Source organism: Plecotus auritus (assembly GCF_963455305.1).
Source record: "Plecotus auritus genome assembly, chromosome: 6".
NCBI lineage: Eukaryota > Metazoa > Chordata > Mammalia > Chiroptera > Vespertilionidae > Plecotus > Plecotus auritus.
Window position 1 is genome coordinate 167,933,598 of NC_137773.1, and position 24,214 is coordinate 167,957,811.

A 24,214-nucleotide genomic window follows, 5' to 3' on the forward strand; every position below is an offset into this window, starting at 1 on the left:
GGAAGAAACAATTGCTTTGATAATACAAAGCTGAACACTATTGCAGAAGACTAAACTAGAGAACATTAACTGATGGACAGTTGTCTTATTTACTCATATTAAACCTTAGAAGACCTAGCGAGTTTTGTTTATCATTATCATATCTGCAAGTTTAGAGATGACAGCTTTCTAAACCCAGACAATGAGCCCATAGTCAAATCCAACACAATCCACATGTTTCTGAAAACCAAACAGCGCTGACATTAGATAGCATTTAGACTCCTGACACAGCAATAAGTTGAACTTGACTCACCCAGAAAAAGGACAAATGGTTAATAAATATGACAGGTCTATTCATTTTTATAAATGCAAGCTGACAAAATTATCCACAGGGGAGAAGAGATACTTATCTATTCCACATAAACAACTCTTGTATTTAGAATGAGAAAGTATAGCTACTCTCCAATTTTGCCTCTGTCTCTCTCAGCACACACACACATACAACACACACACAACACATACACACACTTCACTGCCCTTAAGAGCACTAAAAACACACCTTACTGACAGTTCAATCCATGAAGAGTTGCTAAGCGACTTCTCTGAGGCCGTTAGCTTACCTACACTAACCGTATACCTTGCAGTTTTCTACTTCCTGAAGTGAACTCCTCCTCGCAATCGACACCAGTGCTCACTTTCCATTTTTAAAACTGCTGACAAGTCCCTCAGCACAAGTGAGAGTCTCTATTGCCCAAGAGAGGGGCCAGCTCGACAGACTGGTTCCAGGACCTTGTGGAGAAAATGCAAGCTCAGGTGGCTGTCCCTGACAGAAAATGACCCTGTAAGGTCAATGATTTCATCCCGCATCCTGGAGAACTTGTATAGCTGGGCCACTGCTTTAGGAGGCACACGCCCAACATGTTTGGCTCGTGAGACCAGCCCAGGCCTCTACGCAGAGCCTCTCCTGCTGAAACAATTGGGAGAAATATCAGAGGGGCATTAAAGAACACTATTCTGTTGCCATTCCAAGTGGCCACAATGAACAGTGGGTAGCACATCACACATGGAGATTAGGCTCAGACCCAGAAGACAAACAAAAAGCAAGTGAAGAAAGGATGAGGGCACTCAGCTCGCACAAAAATGATGTTTTTCACAAAAGAGTTATTTGATGGTAATTCAGACCACAGTTCTGTGAATTTGGACAAAAACAAGGTTACTTGACTTAGTGGTCAAGGTGGATCTCATTTTACCAGATAATTAGCTTGACTCGCTCATTGCTTCATCCTCCTGGGGGGAACAGTTTATGGATAGATGAATGCATGGGGATGGTGTTTCCAGGCTGGGTCTACAGCCATAGAAATGAAAGGAAACAGGCTAAATCCCTGACCAAAAAATAAATCCTAACAATATGGCTCATCAAGATCACCCTCTCCATCCACGATGGCTTTACCTGCAGGAATCCGGCTTTGAGTGCTGATTCACAATACCCCCCTTACCATCAGAGTTATGCTGATGTCATAACAATGAAGGCAGCTGCCACTGACGGAATCCTCACTGCTTCCCATGCAGCAGGATATGTCTGCATTCATTCATTCATCCTACTAACATTTCATGAGCGTCCACCATGTGACAGAGCTGTTCTAGGTTTTGGGGTACAATCTGAATAGAACAAAATTCCTCCTGTCCTAGAACTTTCTTCCCAGTAAGAGAAAAAAAACAGACGATTAAATACAGACTGTACCAGACGGTGGTCAGGGCAATGAAAAAGAGAGTGGGGTAAGTATGCTATCCTAACAAGACCTCCAGGAGCACACTTCTGGTTCAGGAACACGTTGGACCTACTGACTCATTGCAACAGGAAGCACACACACCCCTGAGATCCAGGCACCGAAGAAGAGGATGTTCAAGACACTTATTGCAGTACCTCGGCTGTGTTAGGTGATTAGGGGAAGGGGTCCAAAAAAAAAAAAAAAAAGGCAGGATTTTGCTCTGAATCATATACTGTCAGGAAGAGGGAGTGATTCTATGACTGGGCATCGTAGTGACTCTTAACTAGAAGGCGGGACGAATGAAGGGAGGCAGTCACTCCCAGTAGCCAGAAGGGGGAGATGTGGCCATGTTTGTGGTCTGGACAATCTTGTTTCTATCTGCATCGGGATATGATTAACAAGGGGTCTTGCATTTATTTGTCTTACCCCATCATGGTCAGGGTGGCCATAGCTGATGTTGATGTTTTGTGAAACTGTGTATTTCGGTCAGAGAGCACACTGCTGTGCGGGGGTGCCAGGCCGGCTGCCAGCTGTCAGGGCTGCTTCTCTCTCTCCTGCACTCAGTCCTCCTTCCACCTTCCAAGTCAGGTGCTATTGTATCATTTCTCTTTTATAAATGAGAAACTAAGGGACAGAGAGCGGAAGGACTAACCCTAGAGCGAGCAACTAAGAAAGCCAGGATTCTAAGTAGGTTATCTGATGAAACCTACAGAATTTTACTAACCAATGTCACCCCAATAAAATTAATTTTTCATAAAAATAACGAATTTTTTTTAAAAAGTCAATTATCTGACTCCAGGACCAACCAGCCTCTTATCCACTCCACCCACAGGTCCCAGCCGTGTGAGCCTTTTGAACTCTCGCGGCAGGAAGTTATCTCCAAAAGGGTCAGGGGTGGTTTCCGTGGGAGAGAGGACACCAAGCCTGCAGGGCAAAGGGCTACCAGTAGACACCCCGATACCTAGGCCAGAGTTCACGCAAATGCCCAAGAAACAAGTCCACCTGATCAGCCCACCTGACAGGGATGAGGAAACATATTCCATTTTATTTAAATTGAAAGGTTTCTTTTTCAATAATCTCATCAAAACCAATCTATGTCAGCAACTGATGAACTACAACCTAGGTCTTAAACACTGGAACAAGTAGGCTATAACCGCATAAGGGTACTGTTCTAGCCGTCAGGGTGACAGCCATGAGGCAAGAGAGTCAGGCTTACCAGGAGGTTTTCCGGCTTGAGGTCCCGGTGCACAATGTTCTTGTCATGCATGTGCACGAGAGCCTTACACAAGTCCATGAGCATGAGAGCGGCGTCACGCTCTGGGAACTTCACGTGTTCTATGATGGCATCAAAAAGGTCCCCGCCCTGCACGTACTCCATGATCAGGTAGATCTCCGTGTCCGTTTCGTACACTTCATGCAACTTCACTATGTTGGGGTGAGAGAGGCTCTGGATAATTAAGATCTCGCTGTCCACCATGTCCTCCTTACCCTTGAGTTTGGCCTTGTCGATGATCTTCATGGCGTAGGCCTGCCTGGTCTCCCGGTGCCGGCACTCCTTCACGATGGCGAAGTTCCCGTCCCCGATGACCCTGCCAGTCTCGTACTGCTTCTCCACGTTGGCCGAGATGATGCCCGCGGGCCGCCGCTTCCGGCCACCGGGCCTCTCTGGCTTGCTTTCTTCTGCCCTCATCCTGGGCTCCTTTTCTACCCTTGCGGGTTGGTCATCTCTGGGAAGCATCTTTCTCCCGCCTGACACAGGTGGCTTTTTCTCCTTCTCTGCCTCCTGCTCCTCCCCTCGGGTCTTGGGGGGCTTCTCGGGGTCGGCTTGGTGCTCCCTGAGGAACCAGCCACCGTGCTTATTCCTGGCATCTTTCTTCCCATCCCTCGGCCCCTCCTCTCTGATGGGCTGGGCTTCCGTGACATCCTTCTTAGCCTTGGCTGCTCCTTGTGGCTGACCTTCCTGACCTTTGGGGTCTGCGTCCTCTTTCTTGTCCGTGTTCTTGCTGGGTCTCAGCTCCTGAGTGGGGTTCCTGGGCCTGCTCCTGTGGCTGTCACCCTTCCACCCGTCCTCCCCGCCTGGAGGGTGGGTCTCGGGGGACCTCCTGCAGCTCCTGGTCCTCACCAGCTTGTCCACGTCATAGCGCAGGCCCTTGCCCAGGTCCAGCTCGCTGGTGCCCAGGGACAGCCTCTCCCTTTGCAGGCTCTGCCGAAGCTCCCTCTCTCGCTTGCACTTCTCACACCGGATGATTTCCCCCGAGGTCTTCTCGATCTCCACGCCCAGGTGCTTCTCCCCGCTGGCGTGCCTCTCTACAGTGGCTTCCCGGGGAGGCTTGCCGCCGGGCTCAGGATCCCGTGTGCCCCTCACCCACATCTTCTGGGCCCTCGCCCCGTCCTCCAGCCCCGGCTCTACGGGGGTCTTCCCCTGCCGTGTGATGGCTGCCTTGGACCCGGCGGCCTCACCGCAGCTCTTGGCCGGCTCAGCCTCCCCACAGTGATGTCCCCCTTTCAGAGCCTTGCTATAGAGCCTGCTTCTCAGCCTCGGAGAAGGGACCCTGCTCTGCTGGCTCACCGTCAGGGCCCTGGCTTTGCTGGGGTACAGTTCTTCCATGGCCGCCTGAATGTTCTTCAAAGTCAAGGGCTCCTTGCCCATGGCGATGAAGGCATCCCCTTCCCGGAAGAAATCAGAGACGCTCCGGATCTCCCTGCCCTTGAGGTTGAACAGTTTCCGCACGCGATCACTCTTCCACCGTGGGAAGCCCAAGGCCTCCGAGACGTCTGCCAAGAGCTGCTCGAAGGTCTGCACCGAGCGCCGATTGAGGAGCAGGGTGACCTTGCGCAGGGGGTGCCCACCCGGCTTCACCACCGTCACGACCCTGGGCTTCAGGGCGCTGTTCTCGGCGTGGATGCAGTGAAGGCCGTGCTGAGGGCTGAACACGGGCAGCAGGGAGCCGCGGGGGCCCAGGCACGGTCTCTCCACATGCCCCCGGCCAGCAGGCAGCCACGTGCCCTGCAGCTTCCGCTCCATGAGTCTCGAGCTTAGGTATTTTAGCGAATGGTCACATAGGCCTCGATGTCCTGCCAGAGGAAAAGGACAACACAGTATTAGTCAACATGGGTTCCAGGAGCCCTTTGACCTTCAGCAAGACTCCCCTAAAGGTTACTGATTCTATTACAGTTTATAAGGGTGACCTTTGAAGATCTGCTTGAAATGATGGGGCCTTTATACTTTAGGTCTAATCACTGCCTCCTCTGTGAGAGACCATGAGTGTGGAATAGAATCTGCACTGGGCCTGAGGTGGTTCCTATAGGCCTCCCAGGGACACCCCCCCCCCCCCCCCCGATTGGACCACACCTCAGGAGCCCATTTTAGGCAAGGCCTGACCCTGAGAACACAACTGCTGCTTCCCTAAAGTGAGGTGACCTTCAAGGATCCACAACGGATAAAGGTCCAAGGTTTGCTCCCCAGGAAATACCAACCAGGGGTCAGAACATTCTGGAACTTTAAAGAACCTTAATTCTACCCACCTCAACTTTTCTCAGCTTGACTTTCAACCCACTCATGGCGAGGCAGCCTGTGAAGAGGTTATGTCACAGTCTGAGACAGATCTGGCTTTGAATCCTGGGGTGGCCACTGACTGTGTGTGTGAACTAAGGCAAAGTACTAACATTTCAGTCTTTTCATCTATGAAGTCGGGATGCTAACACTCTCCTCCCAGGACTTTTGTGAAGAATAACTAACAAAATGAATACAATTTACTTAGAGGACTTAACACACGGGGCACAGTAATTGGCAGCTACTAATCCTATCCACACCATCTCAATTACTAATTGTATGATCGCTCCATTGGTAGTAACGTAATCTATTGAGAAGGTAGAATCCCACTGGGCACAGCTTCACCTGGCCTCACAGAGCTCCTAGACCAGTGGTCGGCAAACTGCGGCTCGCAAGCCGCGGTTTGCCACTCTGTTGACTAATGAGTTTGCCGACCACTGTCCTAGACAAACAACGGGGTGGGTATTTAAAGCTCCGATTGAGAATTTCTTGCCCTGGGGGATTAAAAAAAAGTTGACAATTTCAGTCTACATCTAGAAAGTTCTCCCCCAAAAGGTTTTTTCTCTCATTATTTAAAAAAAGGGGGGGGGGAGAAACCAAGATTATTTAATGTTCAGAGCATTGTGTTCATTCTCACTGTATTTGCAGATAAACTGAATAAATGGGTAAACCAAGATTCTGTGTTTCCCGATCAACTGTACCAGCCAGAATAAACTAGAGGAGACAAAAGGCGGTTTGATTTCCATTCCTCTCCAGGTCAGGAAAGGAAACAGGAAAATGACCGCATGTGTAGAGCCGTTCAACCATGAGGGTGGGTGGGGAATTATTCAAGTGACCCCACAGGATCCATAAGTCATGTCCTACGTGTAGGAACCTGCCGTCTGTGCCTCCTTGAAAAAGAAGTTACAAGTGACTTTTGAATTGTGGCAAAGACTCCTGTTGTGCCGGATGGGCAATCTGACCGAGCATATTTACCCAGGACTTTTTTTTGTTTTTTAATTATAACATACAATCTGTTCTGCAATGATTTCCATCTAGACACAGGTGTCAGAGAAGATGACAAGTGGTGGCTGGTACTGATCTTCCCACGTGCCATAGATTTATGAGCTTAACCATCACGCTGACAGTGGCACTATTTATGGACATCTGCTCTTCCTTTTCTTCTTGTGCTCTGTAGTCTGCCTCCGTATTTGTCGGAGAGAGTTGGTGCTGAGAGAGAGGGCTACAGGAGTAACACTAGTGTGTGTTTCCTCAATGGGAAAATTGAAGGGTGCCAAGGAAGGTGACCTTCAAACATATGTGCACAAAGGAACCAGTGTTCTCATTTGTTATTCCCATGGTGCTTCTCAGAGTAAAACCCTCAATACAGCCCGGCCATGTGGCTCAGTGGTTGAGCATCGACCTAGGATTCAGAAGGTCATGGTTCAATTCCCAGTCAGGGCACATGCACAGGGTTCAGGATGGATGAGAGGGAGCAGTGTTTCAAAAGCCTGTGGGAGGCGCTGGGACTCAGGTGATGAGGTACAACAGAGTAAGCCGCACCGGCCCCAGGGCCCCTGGGGTGGGGGTGGGGTGCGGCAATGTGGGGCTCTGACAACCAACTGACAGCCAGGGAACAGCAAGGGGAGGGGCAGTGAGGAGAGATAGAGTGACCAAGGAAGAACAGGAGCCACGGTGCACCTGAGCACAGGTGACATCCTGCCCTGGGGATTCCGAGGACACTGGCTGAGGCCCCGTGTGAGCCGGTGCAGACACTGGGACTCCAAGCTGAACATTAATATTAACGCGGCCTCATTTGCTCCCAGGGCTGCCGAGGCCTCGGATATCCGGTGACCACGCAATCACAGTTCTCCCTGACTGCTTTCCTCCAGACCAGGGGTCCTCAAACTTTTTAAACAGGGGGCCAGTTCACTGTCCCTCAGACCGTTGGAGGGCCGGACTATAGTTTAAAAAAAAAACTATGAACAAATTCCTATGCGCACTGCGGGCCCCGGACGAGTTGGCTGCTAAGCGGGACAGGCAGCGGCACCCGGCGGGCCGGATAAATGTCCTCGGCGGGCCGCATGTGGCCCGCGGGCCGTAGTTTGAGGACGCCTGCTCCAGACGGACCCCGCTTCCCACTTCTGATCATTCCCGCACACAAAGCCTCTATGCTCCCTCTTGCCCGCAGCCCGTGTGCCACTGTGGGGAGCCTCTCCAGATGCCGCCCTGGCCCTGGTGTTGTCCTCCGCGACACCTGATGCTGGGTCGCTTTGCCCGAAGCTTCCCGGGGGGCAGCTTAGCTTGCCGTCTCACCCCTGGGTTTACTGTTTCCTCCCAACACTCCCAGCTCACCCACGACCTCATCCCTGGGGGGTCGCCGCTCACTCAGTAAAATTCCAAGAGGGCAGGCTCCCAGGCCGGCTGCTGTTTCCTATGACCTGGATTTTTAATCCCAACTGTCTGTGGCAGCTCTGAGATTCACGATAACCTTGATTTGGGCTGTTTTGCTCTTCCCGGCGCCGTCCAGGTTGGCTCTTTGGACACGCTCCTTCGGAAGGGGAGCGGTGAGGACACCCACTTGGGGCCAGTCTGCAGCGGACTGATGCCTGCAAGACTTCACCATGTTTTCCTGTCTCCACCGACCTGTGTCACAACAACATGCAAACACTGGCGTAGCTGAGTTTTTCCATGATCCATCCATCCCCATGGGTGAGGGCGCAGAAATCACTCAAAAAACAAACTGAGCCCATCTATCTCATTTCTCCATCTTCATGCCTTGGTTTGGGCAGATCTTAGAGCCAGCCGTGGGCAAACTACGGCCCGCGGGCCGGATCCGGCTGTTCTATCCGGTTCTCTTGCTCTCCCCTCCACTCCTTTACTTTGAATTTATATTAGTTCACACAAACACTCCATCCATGCTTTTGTTCCGGCCCTCCGGTCCAGTTTAAGAACCCATTGTGGCCCTCGAGTCAAAAAGTTTGCCCACCCAAGACTTAGACTGATGGGAAGACCTTGGGAATCTCTGAACGGCGTGTCAGTGCCGGGCCCTGACACCCCTCACCCTCATGTATCAGATGCTTATCTGAGGGGCAGGCAGACACCTCCGCCACTTATTGTTGTACAGAACAGAGGAGGCAAAGGGTCTGTGGTTTTTACATGATTTTGACTTCTTGATAAGACAACCTTCATGGCCTTGGCCGGTGGGGCTCAGTTGATTGGAGCGATAGGGTCACCGGTTGGTTCAATTCCCGGTCAGCACCCATACACAGGTTTCAGGTTCGACCCCTGGTTGGGGCAGAGTGTACAGGAGGCAACCCATCAATGTTTGTCACATCAATGTTTTTCTCTCACATCGATGTTTCTCTCCCTCTTTCTCTCTCGCCCACTCACTCCGCCCCCCCCCTCTCTAAAATCAATAAAAATATATCCTCCGGTGAGGATTAAAAAATAAATAAATAAATAAAAGACAACCTTAACATACAACATAAAATTAAATAGCAAGTAAAAAAAAATGTGTCCAAAAGATATATAAATTTCAATTCATATTCAGGAGAGAATACACATTTGAAAAATACTGAGCCTGTTTATGTAAAATAATAATAAGGGAATATTATGAATAACTTCCTGCTAATAAATAAGACAACTTAAATGAAATGGACGGATTCCATAAAAGATACATATTACCAAAGTTGACTCAAGGAGAAATAAACTAATAGCTTCCGCTGTGCTATTTATCTGAGGTTTAGGTACACCGAGGAAGAACTTTCCATAAATATTCACGACATGGTCATTTATATGACTGACTGGATCCATGGGGAAAATTGCTTATGTTGAAAAATATATCCTTTGTAAATATCCTTCAATAAAATTAAGGGCAGCAATCCAATCTCAGCAGGATGCAAAGGAGAATTCTAAGGAGGATCCGTATTCTAGATACAAAGGCTGTGTCAGTGAAAATCTTTACAAGTTAGAAATGAAAGGGCCAGTAGCCCACCACCCTCAATTTTCAAATGCGACTGCAGACCAGAGTGGGTAAGCAATTAGCCCAAGGCTACACAGCTAGTTAGTAAGAACTGAAACAGTCCTTCCATAGATCCTCAATCTTCTTGAACAATGGCTCCAGCGGGTGTAGGGGTGTCATTTGAATCACAAAATAAAGCAAAGCTCACAGGATCCTCCAGAGCCATGGTCAGCAAACTGCAGCTCGCGAGCCACATGTGGCTCTTTGGCCCCTTGAGTGTGGCTCTTCTACAAAATACCACGGCCTGGGCGAGTCTATTTTGAAGAAGTGGTGTTAGAAGAAGTTTAAGTTTAAAAAATTTGGCTCTCAAAAGAAATTTCAATCGTTGTACTGTTGATATTTGGCTCTGTTGACGAATGAGTTTGCCGACCACTGCTCCAGAGGAAATGGAGCCGGACACAGGCCCATCCATGGGCACCGATACCCAAGCAAAGCAGCCTCCGTTTAGCTGTGTCCTACTTGTTAAGCCAGCCAGCACCCCAACCGGACAAAATAAAGTCACACAGTGTTCCTGCAGCTGGCAATAAACAAGTGAGCTTTTCCCCGATGTCCCCATAGACAGGCTGATCTAAAAAAAACAACTCCCCAAAGTGTTTTAAGATTCCAAACAAAGAAGAAGGATGTTGGGGTAAAGCAGATTATGGTGCAAACTCTTCTTCTTTTAAGAAATTCAAACTAGGCTTGGGTCTCCTCTTACTTAAAAAGTAGGAGCCCAGCCGGCATGGCTCAGTGGTTGAGTGTCGACCTATGAACCAGGAGGTCACGGTTCAATTCCCAGTCAGGGCACATGCCTAGGTTGCGGGTTCGATCCCCAGGAGGGGGCATACAGGAGGCAGCCGATCAATGATTCTCTCTCATCATTGATGTTTCTATCTCTCTCTCCCTCTACCTTCCTCTCTGAAATCAATTTAAAATATATGTTTTTTTAAAGTAGGGAAGTCATGGTACCACGACCCTCACTGTAAAAAGGCATCCAACAGGCACCCCAAAGCTCTAGCCGTGGCCCCAATACCCACCTTGAGTGCCAGAGCCAAGAGGGGCCTGGCCTACATCTCAGTGTCCATGGTCCTCACTGGCATGGGGCCTGCATGGCCACCACCTGCCCAGCTCCCAGATGGCTGTGAAGATCGTAACGAAATGATGGGCATAGGAGACCCGCGTGTGGGAAGCACTCCTACTTGCTGGTTAAATCAGATCGCCAACGGGGGCACCAAGGCGAGCCAGCCCCTCTGCTGAGAAGCCAACGCCAGAGGGCAGAACCTCACATCGTTCCCTCAAACAGCCCAGGCCTTCCGAGGGCACCCTAAAAATAAAGGTTTTCACAAAGACGGCTGCCTTCGGAGCCTTGAGAGGGTACGCGGTGGTACGCGGCACCTGGTGTCCCCAGGAGCGGTGGTGAGGCTTCTGCAGGCTCCCTTGCGATGCTGTCTCTTGGCATTTGCAAAGAATATGTAATTTGAAGGGATGGGCTCTACCAAGTAAATGGGCCTTTCTTGGGAAGATTCCAAATACACAGACCTGGTGCCAGGTCTGGGGTGGGCTGGCCACAAACAGGTGTTGGGTGAAAGAACCCAGGAAATCCAGCTAATGAAAGCAGCCTCCCCGCTGAGTGCGTCATCATCTGGGTGAACGTGCTGGGTGATCAAAGCAACCCTGTCCTCGGGACTTTCCATGTTTCTGCCCCAAAGCTACTCAGGAAGGAACACGCTCCAGGGCCAGCACAGCTGTGGATGCTGTAGGTGCCCAACCACAGCCCCTCACCAGGCAGTGGCCCCACCCACCAGCTCTTATGAATGTTGGCTGTTAAGGGGCCACCACTGCTCACTGATCCCAGGAACTACCCTCTGCTGGGAGCCGCTCCACCCAGGGAGTGACACACGCAATGCGCCTCCGGGGGCAGCCCATGATCCATGACTGGCTGACGGGCACAGGGAAGGGTACAAAAGCCCAGCCCCTCACCCGGAGACGGGACCAGCTCAGGTGCAGTTCATGCCCCAGAGCTCCTGTGGGTGCAACCACGCCCTGCTCCCCTCGCTCCCTTCTTCTCCTGACAGCAGCCCCCCCACCCACCCCCCGCAAAATCATGCACACACAAATCCTACTCTGAGGTTCTGCTTCTAAGGAACCTAGACCCACACCATTGCCCAAAATTATGAAAGGCCTTTAAATTTTAAAAGAAGAATGAGCACTGAGGGTTCGGGGGGGTTTTTTTGTTGGTTTTTTTTTTTTCAAATTCTTAAGTAGAAGCCATCCTTCCTCTCATATTTCATTAAAAACAAAAGGTAGCCATGGTCTACCTGTGTCCTGACGGGTTGAGGCTTCAATTCCTGGTCAAAGGCATGTACGTGGGTTACAGGTTTGATCCCAGCCCTGGTCAGGGTATGTGTGGGAGGCAACCAATCTATGTGTCTTTCTCACATCGATGTTTCTCTCTCTCCTTTGCTCTCTATCTATGAATGAATGAATGAATGAATGAATGAATGAATGGCTATGAAACAATAGATCTATTACTGCTTGAATTTTTAGCGAGTGGTAGTTAATTGTAGGTTAAAAAAACATAATGCCAGCCTCCAGATAGCCAGAAACTGCTGAGAATGTTTGACACTTATTGAAGGCAGCATGAAAAATATAAAACTCTCCTTTTTTTCTCCCCTTGGGATGGGCTGACATTTTTTTTTTGGGGGGGGGGGGGTTCCTGCTATTTTTTTTATTTTTTTTAATTTAATAAATCTTCATTGTTCAGATTACAATTGTTCCTCTTTTTTCCCCCATAGCTCCCCTCCCCTCCAACTGGTTCCCACCCCACCCTCTGCCCTTACCTCCCCCGCATTGTCCTCATCCATAGGTGTACGCTTTTTGTCCAGTCTCTTCCCACACTCCCCCACACCCCTTTCCCCCTGAGAATTGTCAGTCCACTCCCTTTCTATGCCCCTGATTCTATTATATTCACCAGTTTATTCTGTTCATTAGATTTTTAATTCACTTGATTTTTAGATTCACTTGTTGATAGATATGTATTTGTTGTTCATAATTTTTATCTTTACCTTTTTCTTCTTCTTCCTCTTCTTAAAGAATACCTTTCAGCATTTCATAAAATACTGGTTTGGTGGTGATGAACTCCTTTAGCTTTTTCTTATCTGTGAAGCTCTTTATCTGACCTTCCATTCTGAATAATAGCTTTGCTGGGTAGAGTAATCTTGGTCATAGGTTCTTGCTATTCATCACTTTGAATATTTCTTGCCACTCCCGTCTGGCCTGCATAGTTTCTGCTGAGAAATCAGCTGACAGTCATATGGGTGCTCCCTTGTAGGTAATTAACTGTTTTTCTCTTGCTGCTTTTAATATTCTCTCTTTGTCTTTTGCTCTTGGCATTTTAATTATGATGTGTCTTGGTGTGGTCCTCTTTGGATTCCTTTTGTTTGGGGTCCTGTGCGCTTCCTGGACTTGTAAGTCTATTTCTTTCACCAGGTGGGGGAAGTTTTCGGTCATTATTTCTTCAAATAGGTTTTCAATATTTTGCTCTCTCTCTTCTTCTGGCACCCCCATAATTCGGATGTTGGTACGCTTGAAGTTGTCCCAGAGGCTCCTTACACTACCTTCAAGTTTTTGGATTCTTTTTTCTTTTTGTTTTTCCGGTTCAGTGTTTTTTGCTTCTTTGTATTTCTAATCTTTGACTTGATGCTTGCGTTCCTCTAATCTGCTGTTGGGTCTCTGTATAATAATTTTTATTTCAGTCAGTGTATGTTTAATTTCTAGTTGGTCCTTTTTCATATCCTCGAGGGTCTCACTAAATTTATCGGCCTTTTCTAGGAAATTCTTGAAAAACCTTATAACCGTGGTTTTGAACTCTATATCCAGTCATTTGCTTTCCTCCATTTCTTTCATTTGTGATCTGTTTCTTTGTCTCCGCATTTTCGTTGCTTCCCTGAGATGGTAGAGTAGCTTTGTGTGCTAGGTGTCCTATAGGGCCCAGTGGCTCAGCCTCCCCAGTTACCTGAGGTGGACACTCTTGGTGCACCCCTTTGTGGACTGTGTGCACAGTCTTGTTGTAGTTAAGTCTTGATTGTTGTTGGTATCACTGGGAGGAATTGACCTCAAGGCCATTTGGCTGTGAGGATCAGCTGTGTCTACGCTGGGAGAACTTCTGTGCTGGAGACACTCTTATGAGACAAGACTTGCAAAATTGCAAAAGCCTCTGTGCTCAGCTTGGATGGGGCGGAGTCTCAGGGCAGAGCAGACAGCCTTGGCTTCCCGTCAGCCCAGCCCTATGAGGCCCCCTGGGTTTCAGTATCCCTCGGTAATTGCTGCAAGCACCTCGGAGAGAAAGCCACCCTCGAGTTTCACCCGCTGCCAGACAGTCCAGTTTCTCCCCAAATGGGTCAGGGTTCCCAGATTCTCGTCCAGAACTGGAGTTCAGCACAGTCTGGAGCTTCCATCTCTCTCCCGCTTGAGAAAGCCAGCAGCACACTCAGCAGTCAGTCCTCTCCGCTCACGCTCACGCCTCCAGACCTCTGCCTTTTGCAGCTCCCCTGAGTCTCCGTGTGCTTTTCTCTTTTCCTGACAGTCCAGATTCCCCCCATATGAGTCTGGGTCCTCTCCCTCCCACTTAAGAAAGCCAGCCACGCACACTCCACACCCATCAGCCACCCGTCCTCTCCACACACGCACGTCTCCGTACCTCAGCCTTTTGCAGCTCCTCTGAGTCTCAGTGTGCTTTTCTCTTTCCTTCTAGTTGTAGGATTCCCACTCAGCCAGCCTTCCTGTGGTTCTGGATGATGTCCGTTTTGTCTTTTAGTTGTAGTTTTGAAATTGTTGTGCGAGGCAGAAGTTTAGGTGTTTACCTATGCCGCCATCTTGGTTTCTCGGGATGGGCTGATATTTAAAACCCCATGCCCTCTTCTCAAGAGAATAAAAAACCCTCAAGTATATACTTGTTTCTTTATTAACATCCTCACTTAAGCCTACTTAGAGGAGCCCAGCCTGAATGGCTCTGTGGTTGAGCATCGACCCATTATGTTTATGGCCAGGAGAACAGCCTGGGGGCAAGATAAAGAGACACCAGTCTGTCTCCTAACCCAGCCTGCTCCACCTCAACAATGAACACTCCTTTCCCTTCTGAAAACAGCTTCTCAAACACACCTACTTTGTACTTGTGATGAGGAAAGTGCAACTAACATAAAAAGAACGAGGCAGCCACCTGGCTGCCGTGCTTTGTAATGTAGACAAAGCAACTGGAAAAAAAGCAAATAACTCATAAAGGTGGCAGAGAACATGGGAACCACAGGGGTCACCCCACTGGTTCTTGGGGAGGGGAGTTTTCTTATTCTGTATTTCCCCTTAATGTGAGTGGGGACTCCTGTTTTCCTTTCACGCTACAGGACATGCTTGGAAAAGATCATCATCTTCAAGACCTATGAAACATCTTCAGTTATGCTGTTCTTATAGAAAACAATCAACTCCTTTGAGTTCTAAAGTAATATTAATGGCATTAAAAGAAAGGACTACAAGGTCCTAATAGCCAGCACACAGCACACGTGTAACCTCCTACTCAGGAGCGGCCTCATCATGAGATTGCTGGGGGGTCTGCATCCCTGGGAGGTCTGCATCTGTTGACTCCCAGTTCCAAAAGGAAAAAGGAGCCCAGCCCGCAAGGCTCTGTGGTTGAGCATCGACCCATGAACATGGAGGTCATTCTCAGTCAGGGCACATGCCCGGACTGCGGGTTCAGTCCCCAGTAGGGGGTGTGCAGGAGGCAGCCAGTCAATGATTCTCTCTCATTGTTGATGTTTCTATCTCTCTCTCCCTCTCTGAAATCAATAAAAAACATATTTTTAATAAAAGGAAAAGAAGCTTCATCTCCATCTAGTGCACTTGGTGTGTTCCTGTTTCTTTTTTCTCTTTAAATCAATATGGCCAATGATGGGGGTTATCAAAACTCGAACTCAAGGTGAGACCCTGAGCAGAGCTGTGGCGGCCTTTTATTTGGTTTTCCATTAGCCCGTCTGACCTGCCAGGCCTGTCTTCAGTATCATTGAAGAACCAGCGTCCTGACATTATCTTTTATTATCCAGACTCACATATAAACATGTTCTTACCAACAAGTGTCAGCTGGCGAAGGGAAGACTATGATGTGGGGGCTAGTGATGTCTAGGACAGTCAGAGACACCTACAAGCAACGCTGAAATTCGTAAGCGATTATGTCTCAACGAGAAAACAGGATGAGCCCAAGCTGTTTGTCAGGCAGCTGTAACTCTGCACCTGGCGAGTGGGCGGGACCCTCTGGTTCCTACCAGCCCAACTCCTTGTGTCCTTTTCTCTCTCCCCCTTATCCCCTCCCTCCCCGGATTTATTTCAGCTCTAGAATGTCTCTATCTGTTTATTCTGCGCCACCTGCAAAGGCAATTAGAGTACACGAACATCAAGAAATAGCTTTGTATGTTTTTACTCCAAAATATAATTAGAAAGTGGATAAACTATAAAGCCAAAATTTCTAATCATATAGATTACACTTTCCTATATAATAGCAATAACCAGTTGGAAAAAATACAACTTGAAAATAAGAACATGTATAATGTCAACGTAAAAAGGATTCCTAGGAATGACTTTAGCAAGAAATGTATATGGTCAACACAAGGAAAACTACAAAACTGAGAGAGGGCATAGAAGATCCAATTCAATGACTGTCCATTCCTGAGTGTGAAGTCCTAATAAGCTAAACACATCAATTCTTTCCCATTGTAATTTGTCGGTGTGATGCACTAATAGGATTGTTGAGGGAAGACAGAAGAGAAATGAGCAATGAGTAATGAACATAGTAAAATATATTACAGAGCTATAATTATAGCATCTTGGTACTTATACAAGAATAGCTGAATTTAAGTAAAAAGAAAACTGTAACCCCAAAATAGATACTTTTTGACATGACAATCTAATGTATAATAAAAGTTCATCACAAGCTAATCAGGAAGGTAAAAATAATTTTTACTCAAGATTGAAACAATTGGTTATTAATTTGGAGATAAAATGAATTTGGATTTTTATTTCACAAGTATATATCAAAACAATTTCATATTAATTAAAAGCCATAGCCAGCCATAGCCGGTTTGGCTCAGCGGATAGAGCAGCAGCCCAAGGACTAAAGGGTCCCGGGTTCGATTCTGATCAAGGGCACATACCTTGGTTGCAGGTTCAATCCCTGGCCCTGATCAGGGCATGTGCAGGAGGCAACCAATTGATGTGCCTCTCCTCACATCGATGTTTCTCCTTCTCTGTCTCTCCTGCTCCCTTCTACTCTCTCTAAAAATCAATGGGGAACAGTCCTTGGGTGAGGATACACCAAAAAGAGCCACAGCCCAACATAAATGAACTGTACTTTACTATACATCGAATCACTGAAGAGAGGAGGAGTTTGGAAATTAGAAACATTAAAGGAGAACACAAGTAAACAATCCCAAGAGTTCTTCCGTGCCCTACAGGATGCAGGTGGTTGATGGGCTGACTTACATATTGGCACCCCCAAAGGGACAGTGCTGATGCCGTGGGTCAGGTAGGAAGGTGCCCCAACCAATAAATGCCAAGAAGCTCAGTGGCTTCCATAATAAAGCTTCTTGTCCCAATGAATTCCAATGTGGACTGAGCAGCCTTCCTCCAGCTCAGATCCTCCCCAGGGTGACGAGCAGTGGGAGACATGATGGCAGTGCCTCGGCTCTAGCTGAGAAGGACACACAGTTTGGTGTGTTCAGGTCCTTGAACTAAGAGTTGTTTGGAGCATGGAGCATGCTGGGAAGGGCTTAGTCAGGGAGGCAGAGCTCAGTTCCTGAAGACGTATTAGTCAGCATAGGCTAAGCTCTGCTGCAGTAACAAATCAACCTCATCATCCTAGTAGTTGCCCCAAGAATGGGCCAACCCTGTCCCTGCACCAGAGAAAACTCTCAAAAAGGGTTGCAGTGGATTGCAGGGCAACTGTCAGAACAGGGACTATGGACAGGGAATGACAGCATCTGCTAAAGTAGGGGAGCACATGATATCGGGGGAGCACCAACTGTCTCTGCCTCAGATGTAGAGACGCAAACTCCAGAGGATTATTCTGGTTGCAGCCAATCAGAAAGCAACTCAGCATCTGGAATAAACGGAACAACCAGCTTCATCCAATCTATTCTTGCAAAGACATTCTTAAAACCAAGGCGATTATTGCTGGGGAATCTGCTCCTCCAACCTGCGCTGAGACCCAACGATGCTTCTTGAAAGGTGCCCTGGACCAGCTCATGGGTATGGAGATGGCTGTTAGGAAAAATGCCCTGCTACTTTGGGGGGATCCCACGATGAAAAGGCATGGTGCCCATCCTCAAGTAGTATGTGGTCTCTGGGGGTGACAGGGAAGATCCTGCTTATGAAGCACTTATCACAAGTCCCTAAGAGATGCAGCAGGGGCACTACACGTCTGCCTGGAGGGCGCGGGGGCTCTGCCATGAAGGTGATGTCTGTACCAAGGCCAAGGGACAAGTAGAAGTTTGTCGTGAGCGAGAGCAATCAGCGTCAAAGCCACTGCTGGCTCACGTGGCTTCCAAGAGTTGGTGCATTAGGTTAATAATTCATACAAAGAGGAAACACCAAGTTACAGTTTAAATTATTTAACGCTGAAAACTTTAAGTAACACATGATTTCACTCTAGCAACCACAAGGATTTGTTTTCAGTTTGTAACATTTTTTAAGATTTATTGATTGATTTTTAGAGGTAGAGAGAGGAAGGGAGAGGGAGAGAGAGAAAGGAACACCTACGTGAAAGCGGAATATCGATTGGCTGCCTCCTGCACATCCCCTACTGGGGATCAAGCCGACAACCTGGGCATGCGCCCTGACCAGGAATCAAACCAGCAATCTTTCGGTGCACGGACAAGACCCCACCAACTGAGCCATACCAGCCAGGGCAGTTTGTGAAATTTTTGTTTGTCTGATTGGGTGACCTCGTGTTCTCTGCCCCCCTCCTCCCCAGAGTGCTGAGTTTCCACGTTCCCTGTTACCTAATTACCCAGAGATTATTAACCTGCACCAAGCCTCCTGTCTCCTTGGAGAATGTTGAGCATCGTGGAAATGTTGAACAGAGTGGAAAGTTGCTTGTTGGTGCTCTTACAAACTGAAGGCAGAGAGCCAATCTCACGTTACATACTATGACGGCTTCTAACTCAGAACCATCCACACTCCTCTCAATTTCTTTCACTTTCTTCAAACATGTGGAACACAAAAAAAAGTGTGTGCTTAATTAGGCAAAAGGTCGCTAGAACCCTCTCCAGCAGGCACAACAGAAAGGCTAGCAAGCTACTCATCCAAATGAATGCTAATTAAATATGCCCAAAAAAATAGACACCACAACATGCAGCAGTTCCTGAGAAATTGGTTTAGGAACGCTCGAGTCAGTTAGAAAAGATGGGGTGATGAATGTGGCTGAACACAGCTCTGGCCTTGAGCTCTCCCGTTCCTTCTGTGGACACGTGTGGTCTTCACCCCAGTCAGCGGCACCATCAATTGCCCAGATCCCTGTGACTAAGCATCCTCTCTGCCTCCTCTTCTCTTCCCTCACCTCCCACATCCGGTCAATCTCCCGGTCCTGTGGATTCCACCTCCAATATGCATCTCAAATATGGGAGCCCATCCTCATCACATTTGACCTGACCCATCTGTCTCCGGCCTTCCTACCCCTCCCCTCCCCACACATCTGGACAAAGTGATGTCTCTAAACCACAAAGCGGGTCATCTCCCCTTCACGAAACACTCTGGTGGATTTCCACCTGTTCTCAAATTCTGGGGGAGCCTCACACATGTCCTAGGGGGCTCAGATGTTCTCTAAAATTATTTCCTGCTTAACTTTGTGCTTTCATTTTCCTGATCACCTTTTTTAAGATCACCAATAGAAAAATCAGTGAAACATATTCTGGATCATCCGAATGACCACATGATGACCAAGTGCTGCCACATTATTTCACCGTACGTATTCTTGTACTGATGATGTAGTAGGCAACAAAAATATTTTTTTAACTGTCACAGGCTAATGAGAAAAATAACAAATCGAACTAAGTATCAGGAGAGGAAACTGATGAGAGCATTGAGCCATCATACAACTCAGGTGGCACAGCACATAGCATACCAAATTCATAAGAACCCAGACAGAGTCTCTTCCGCCTAAAAGGTAACTTGCAAACAATCCTTTCATTTACAATAATATCTGCTAAGAGCTTTAACTTCACTAAATTCTCAGAACATGCCCTGAATGGTTTGGCTCAGTGGATAGAGCGTCGGCCTGTGGACTGAGAGGTCCCAGGTTCGATTCTGGTCAAGGGCATGTACCTTGGTTGCGGGCACATCCCCAGTAGGAGGTGTGCAGGAGGCAGCTGGTTGATGTTTCTCTCTCATCGATGTTTCTAACTCTCTATTCTTATCCCTTCCTCTCTCTAAAAAATCAATAAAATATATTTTACAAATAAATATATAAATAAATAAATTCTCAGAACATGACCATGTCCATTTTATCAATGAGGAAACAGAGGCTCAGAGTGACTGAGTACCTTGCTCAGAATCACACAGCTGTGAAGTTTCAGAGCCAAGATGCGAAGGTAGTTTGGATGGACTCAAGAGCTCGAACCCCCGAAATGACACATTCCATGGCACCCTGCCATGTACAGAGTTCTTGAGTCCATCAGCCTTCTTGAACACGCAGCCTTCAAGACCAGCCGAAGCCGCTCTGGAGACCTCCCTGTCCCTTCATACAGCCGCTGAACTGGTGCTCTCTCTACCCCATCCTTGAGTACACACAACACGAGGCCTCCACGTACCCCACTGGCCCTGAGAGACTGCCGGCTCTCCTGGGTACGGGTTTTACGGGCTTGCTCAATAATGTTGATGAGGCCATGAAAACATTTTCCCTTTTATCATCAAACAACCCTCTGAGGTTGATGAGACAATTATTACTAAGTTCATAAAGGCGAACACACTGAGGCTCCCAGAGAAGTCAATGACTTGCCCCAGGAAACCAGGAAGCCTCAGATCTCTGGGGCTTTCTTCAAAGCCGTGGAAGACAAAAACGTGTGTGCTTCATGAGGCAAAAGGGGGCCAGAGCCCTCAAATCCCGGACTCCCGGGACAGATGTCTTCTTCCCCACTCTTCCACTCTCCTGGTAGTTCCCTCCTCTGACCTACATTACCAGGTAGCTAAAAAAAAAAAAATCCTTTTCAAAGAACTCCCCCACATGCTTCACCACCAGAGGGGCCAAATTTAGCCACTGACTGGAGGCCACCAAAGGAAAAGGCGGGGGAACTCTGATGCCAGATATCATGGCCCCATGGATGCAAGGAAAGGAAACCTCATCAGGCAGCAGGGGTCCTCAAACTACGGCCCGCGGGCCACATGCGGCCCGCCGAGGACATTCATCCGGCCCGCCGGGCGCCGCTGCCTGTCCTGCTTAGCAGCCAACTCGTCCAGGGCCCGCAGTGCGCATAGGAATTTGTTCATAGTTTTTTTTTAAACTATAGTCCGGCCCTCCAATGGTCTGAGGGACAGTGAACTGGCCCCCTGTTTAAAAAGTTTGAGGAACCCTGGAAGACCCTCTGCCTACAGCAGCCCATCCGGACCCTGACTCAGTGAGCCCATGTCCGGCAGAGGCCCCCTGGAGGGCCAGGCGGGTGGAGACCTGCCCACCCTCTCTGACCAGGTACCACCCCCTGCAGCCTGTGGTATGGTGTGTCCACTGGCCAAGACAGCCTTTTCTTCCCACTTAGAGCTTTAGAAAGAAGCTAAGACATTTAACCAGCTCGACATTGCACCAGAAAAAAAGCAAAACATGTGCCGGAAATATTTAAATATTTAGGAAAACATGGCGGGGGGGAGATTCCTTGAACTGGGAAAAAGAGGGATGAGAGAAGCCAAGAAATGAGATCTTCGGACAACTAAGCAACTCTAAGGCTCAGAAGAGTTGGGTACCAACTTTGTTTTGCTTTTCTGAGCAGAGCGCCCAAGCACCATGCCACCCCTTCTGCCGGGCACTGCGTGCACCACTGAAGGCACAAGGATGAGGGGGCTGAGGGGCGCTGAACCCCTCCCTGCTAATCCCGTGCCTGGGCACAGGGCTCCCTCTGCCCAGAAGGAGGCACCTTGTGGGAATGCGTACAAAGGCTCTCTACGGGCCAGCTCAGCCTACCCAAGATTAATGACACAGTTTTACTCAGATCCCATGGGAGAGAACGATAATGTTGAGAGTGAGAGGGTCCATCTTTTTTTGTTCGGTTCTCTAGAATCAGACCCTGGAATAAGAATCCCCAGGGAAGTGTTTTATTAGGAAGGATTACTAGGACAACCGGTAGGGACGGAAAGAAGTGAGAGAAGAAAGAAAAGCAAGCCGAGCGAAGACCCATGGAGGTCAGCTGACACCACTCCACCGTGGGTCTCTGGAGACAAAGGATGTTACGTCTCCAGTGTCCCAACCAAGGGCAAGGCAGCTGGACTATTTATACTCCAGCAGGTCTCAGTCATTGGTCAGGGGCTGCCCCCAGGGGAGATGTCAATTCCCAGGCACTCCTTGCTCTCAGCTCCTTCCTCCAGACAAGCTGACTCCAGCAGCCCAAGGTCATCCTCCAACCAAGAGGAGGGGCTGGCAGTTGGGACCAGGGTACCGATGTGCACAAAGGTCTCTGAGGAAATACAGCATAGCACGAAGCATCTACGACAGTCCACTGTCCAATATTTCTTTCTCCAAGTTTTGCCAAAGTTTTGGCCATGATAACGCTGAGACTCCATCTCTGTTATTCTGAAGACTCGTGGGGCTCTCAGGCAGGAACCCTTACCAGTGGTGCACTTCCTTTCACTCACCATCAAAGACCCTGACCCAACGACCTTTCAAACCTAAATGGGGTGAGTTACAGAGCATCTTTCAGAAGTCCTGTCCTGCCTCTGCTCTTTCCCCAGTGGAGCGTTTTAGGGCACCACCCAAAGCAATCCAAACACTGAATCGAAATGCTTTTCTGAGGTTGTGCTGCCAGGCAAACCCAACACCCCTTTCCTTTTTTACTTCCCAGGACCCATTTTTTGCTATCTTGCCCCGAAGGATAAGTGCCATGCTTGGCTACTGCTCTAGATGCCCCACTGACTGTGACCACGATCGTTCACACAACACCAGCCCAACGGATCAGCTCTGCGGGCAGTAACGTGGACCAGCTTCACAGCTCCTAACAGTCATCAAAGCACAGGACCACCGAATGCCAGTATTCTCCCCGAGGGCCAATGATGAAGGCAGGACCCAGCTTCTATGTGACAGCTGTCATCCTGGACAACACCTCAAAGAAAGGAAATGGGGCCAACAGGGAGGGGGAGAGGTAGAGGGATGACTAACTTGGGGATGAATAACAACTGAGTTCCCTCCACAACTTCTCACCCCCCACTCCCAACAGGTGGATACTCTGAAAAGGTGTCCCCAGCCGCCTCTGCCCACCTCACAGCACCGCCCCCAGAGCCAGACATGGAAGGTGTAAATGCGCTCCTATATTTGTGGTTAATTAATGGGACATTCACCAACTCAGTTTTTTTCTGTTAATTCCCAAATGCTTTGCCTCTATCCTTTTTCCTCATGATCTTCTGTGTGTTTCTTTACCTAGTTCTAAGGAGAGTTTCCTTTCCTTTAGCTGGGTCAGCGAGCTCTGGAGACCCGGGTTCAAATCCCAGCTCTAGCGCTCCAGGCCATGTGGCCTTGGGCAAGTCCGGAGTCTGGGCACCTCCGTTCTCTCAGCTGGGAAAACCGTGCTCAGGTTTGTGTGGTGGATGAAATGAGGTCAACTTTAGGGAAAGCACCTGGCGGGGGGGGGAGACGCTCAGTAAACGTCAGCTCCCTCTCTGGTGCCTTCCCCTCTGAAGTCCACCTCACCTCGCAAGATGCCCACGCGTTTCTCCGGAAGCCCCCTCTGGCTGGCGAGAGAGGGGAACCAGCTCCGGACAGCATTATCCCCAAGCAAGCGAGTTTCAGCTGCTGTAGACGCGCCCGCGCGCACGCACGAACATTGCACTTCGGGCACCCCCGCGGGTCGATCACCCCCGCGGGTCGATCACCCCCGCGGGCCGGGCACTGCTTCCCCACCCCGCACGGAGCGGAGTCTCAAGTTCAGGAGACAGAAGTGCTCCCACCCCCACCGAGGCGGCGTCCTCGCCCGGGTCCACGCCGGAGCGCAAGGCACTTACCCGGGGCAGGCCGCGCGGGGCAGCCGGGGGCTGGCCGGGCGGGGGGCGGCGGCGGGCGCGGGGTGGGCGCTGCGGCCGGCATAGTGCGCGCTCGGCTCTGGGAGAGCGGGCTGGCGGCCGTAGCACGGGCAGCGGCTCGACGGTCCAGCGGGCGCGGGAGGCGGGGCGCGACGCGAGCAGCCACGAGCCCGCCCGCCCTCTCTCCCCTTCGGCTCCCGCCGCCCGCCCCGCACCGCTGCGCCGGCGACCACGGGAACGTCTCCGGGGGCGCCGGGCTTAGCAACCGCGCGCTCGCCCAGCTCCCTGCCTCTGCGCCGGGCCGGGTGCGCGCCGCGGGGGCCCTGGAGACCGGGCGGGGCCGGCTTAGGACGTGCGCTCGCACCCACTACGGTGAGCGCCTCCAGGCGTCCCCGGGGACCCCACAAAGCCCCGCCTCTCCCCGCCCGCCGGGTCCCGCCTTTCCACTCCTTCCCAGCGCGCACACCGTGGAGCCAGGCGGGGTCGGGCTTTGAACGTGCGCCTCGCCCACGCTCTCTGTAGCTAGCAGACCAAAGCCGCCCCAGCGCCCCAGCAATCCTCGCCCCTCCCGGCAGAGTCCAGACTGCCCGCTCCACTCCCTTCCTCCTACCCCACTCCCGCTGCTGCTGTCACACTGGCTCTAGGTCCAGCAGCTGCCCTCATCCTTGGTGCCCCCCC

At 49.7% G+C, this 24,214-nt stretch overlaps 1 protein-coding gene across 2 annotated transcripts in view; it reads right to left on the minus strand.

The window, feature by feature from the left end:
* The window catches only part of DCLK3 (doublecortin like kinase 3), a 34,152-nt gene extending 10,222 nt beyond the window's left edge, over window positions 1–23,930 (minus strand). The window contains exons 1-2 of one of the 2 annotated variants that reach the window (XM_080675344.1): window positions 23,519–23,930; window positions 2,965–4,823 (exon numbers count right to left, since the gene is read on the minus strand). In XM_080675344.1, the coding sequence (XP_080531470.1) occupies window positions 2,965–4,823; window positions 23,519–23,600 (1,941 nt within the window). In that variant the 5' untranslated portion in view covers window positions 23,601–23,930. Of the gene's footprint in view, window positions 1–2,964; window positions 4,824–23,207; window positions 23,463–23,518 lie in introns of those variants that run through there. The other variant, XM_080675345.1, reaches the window with a different exon arrangement.
* Between the last annotated feature and the right edge of the window lie 284 nt (window positions 23,931–24,214).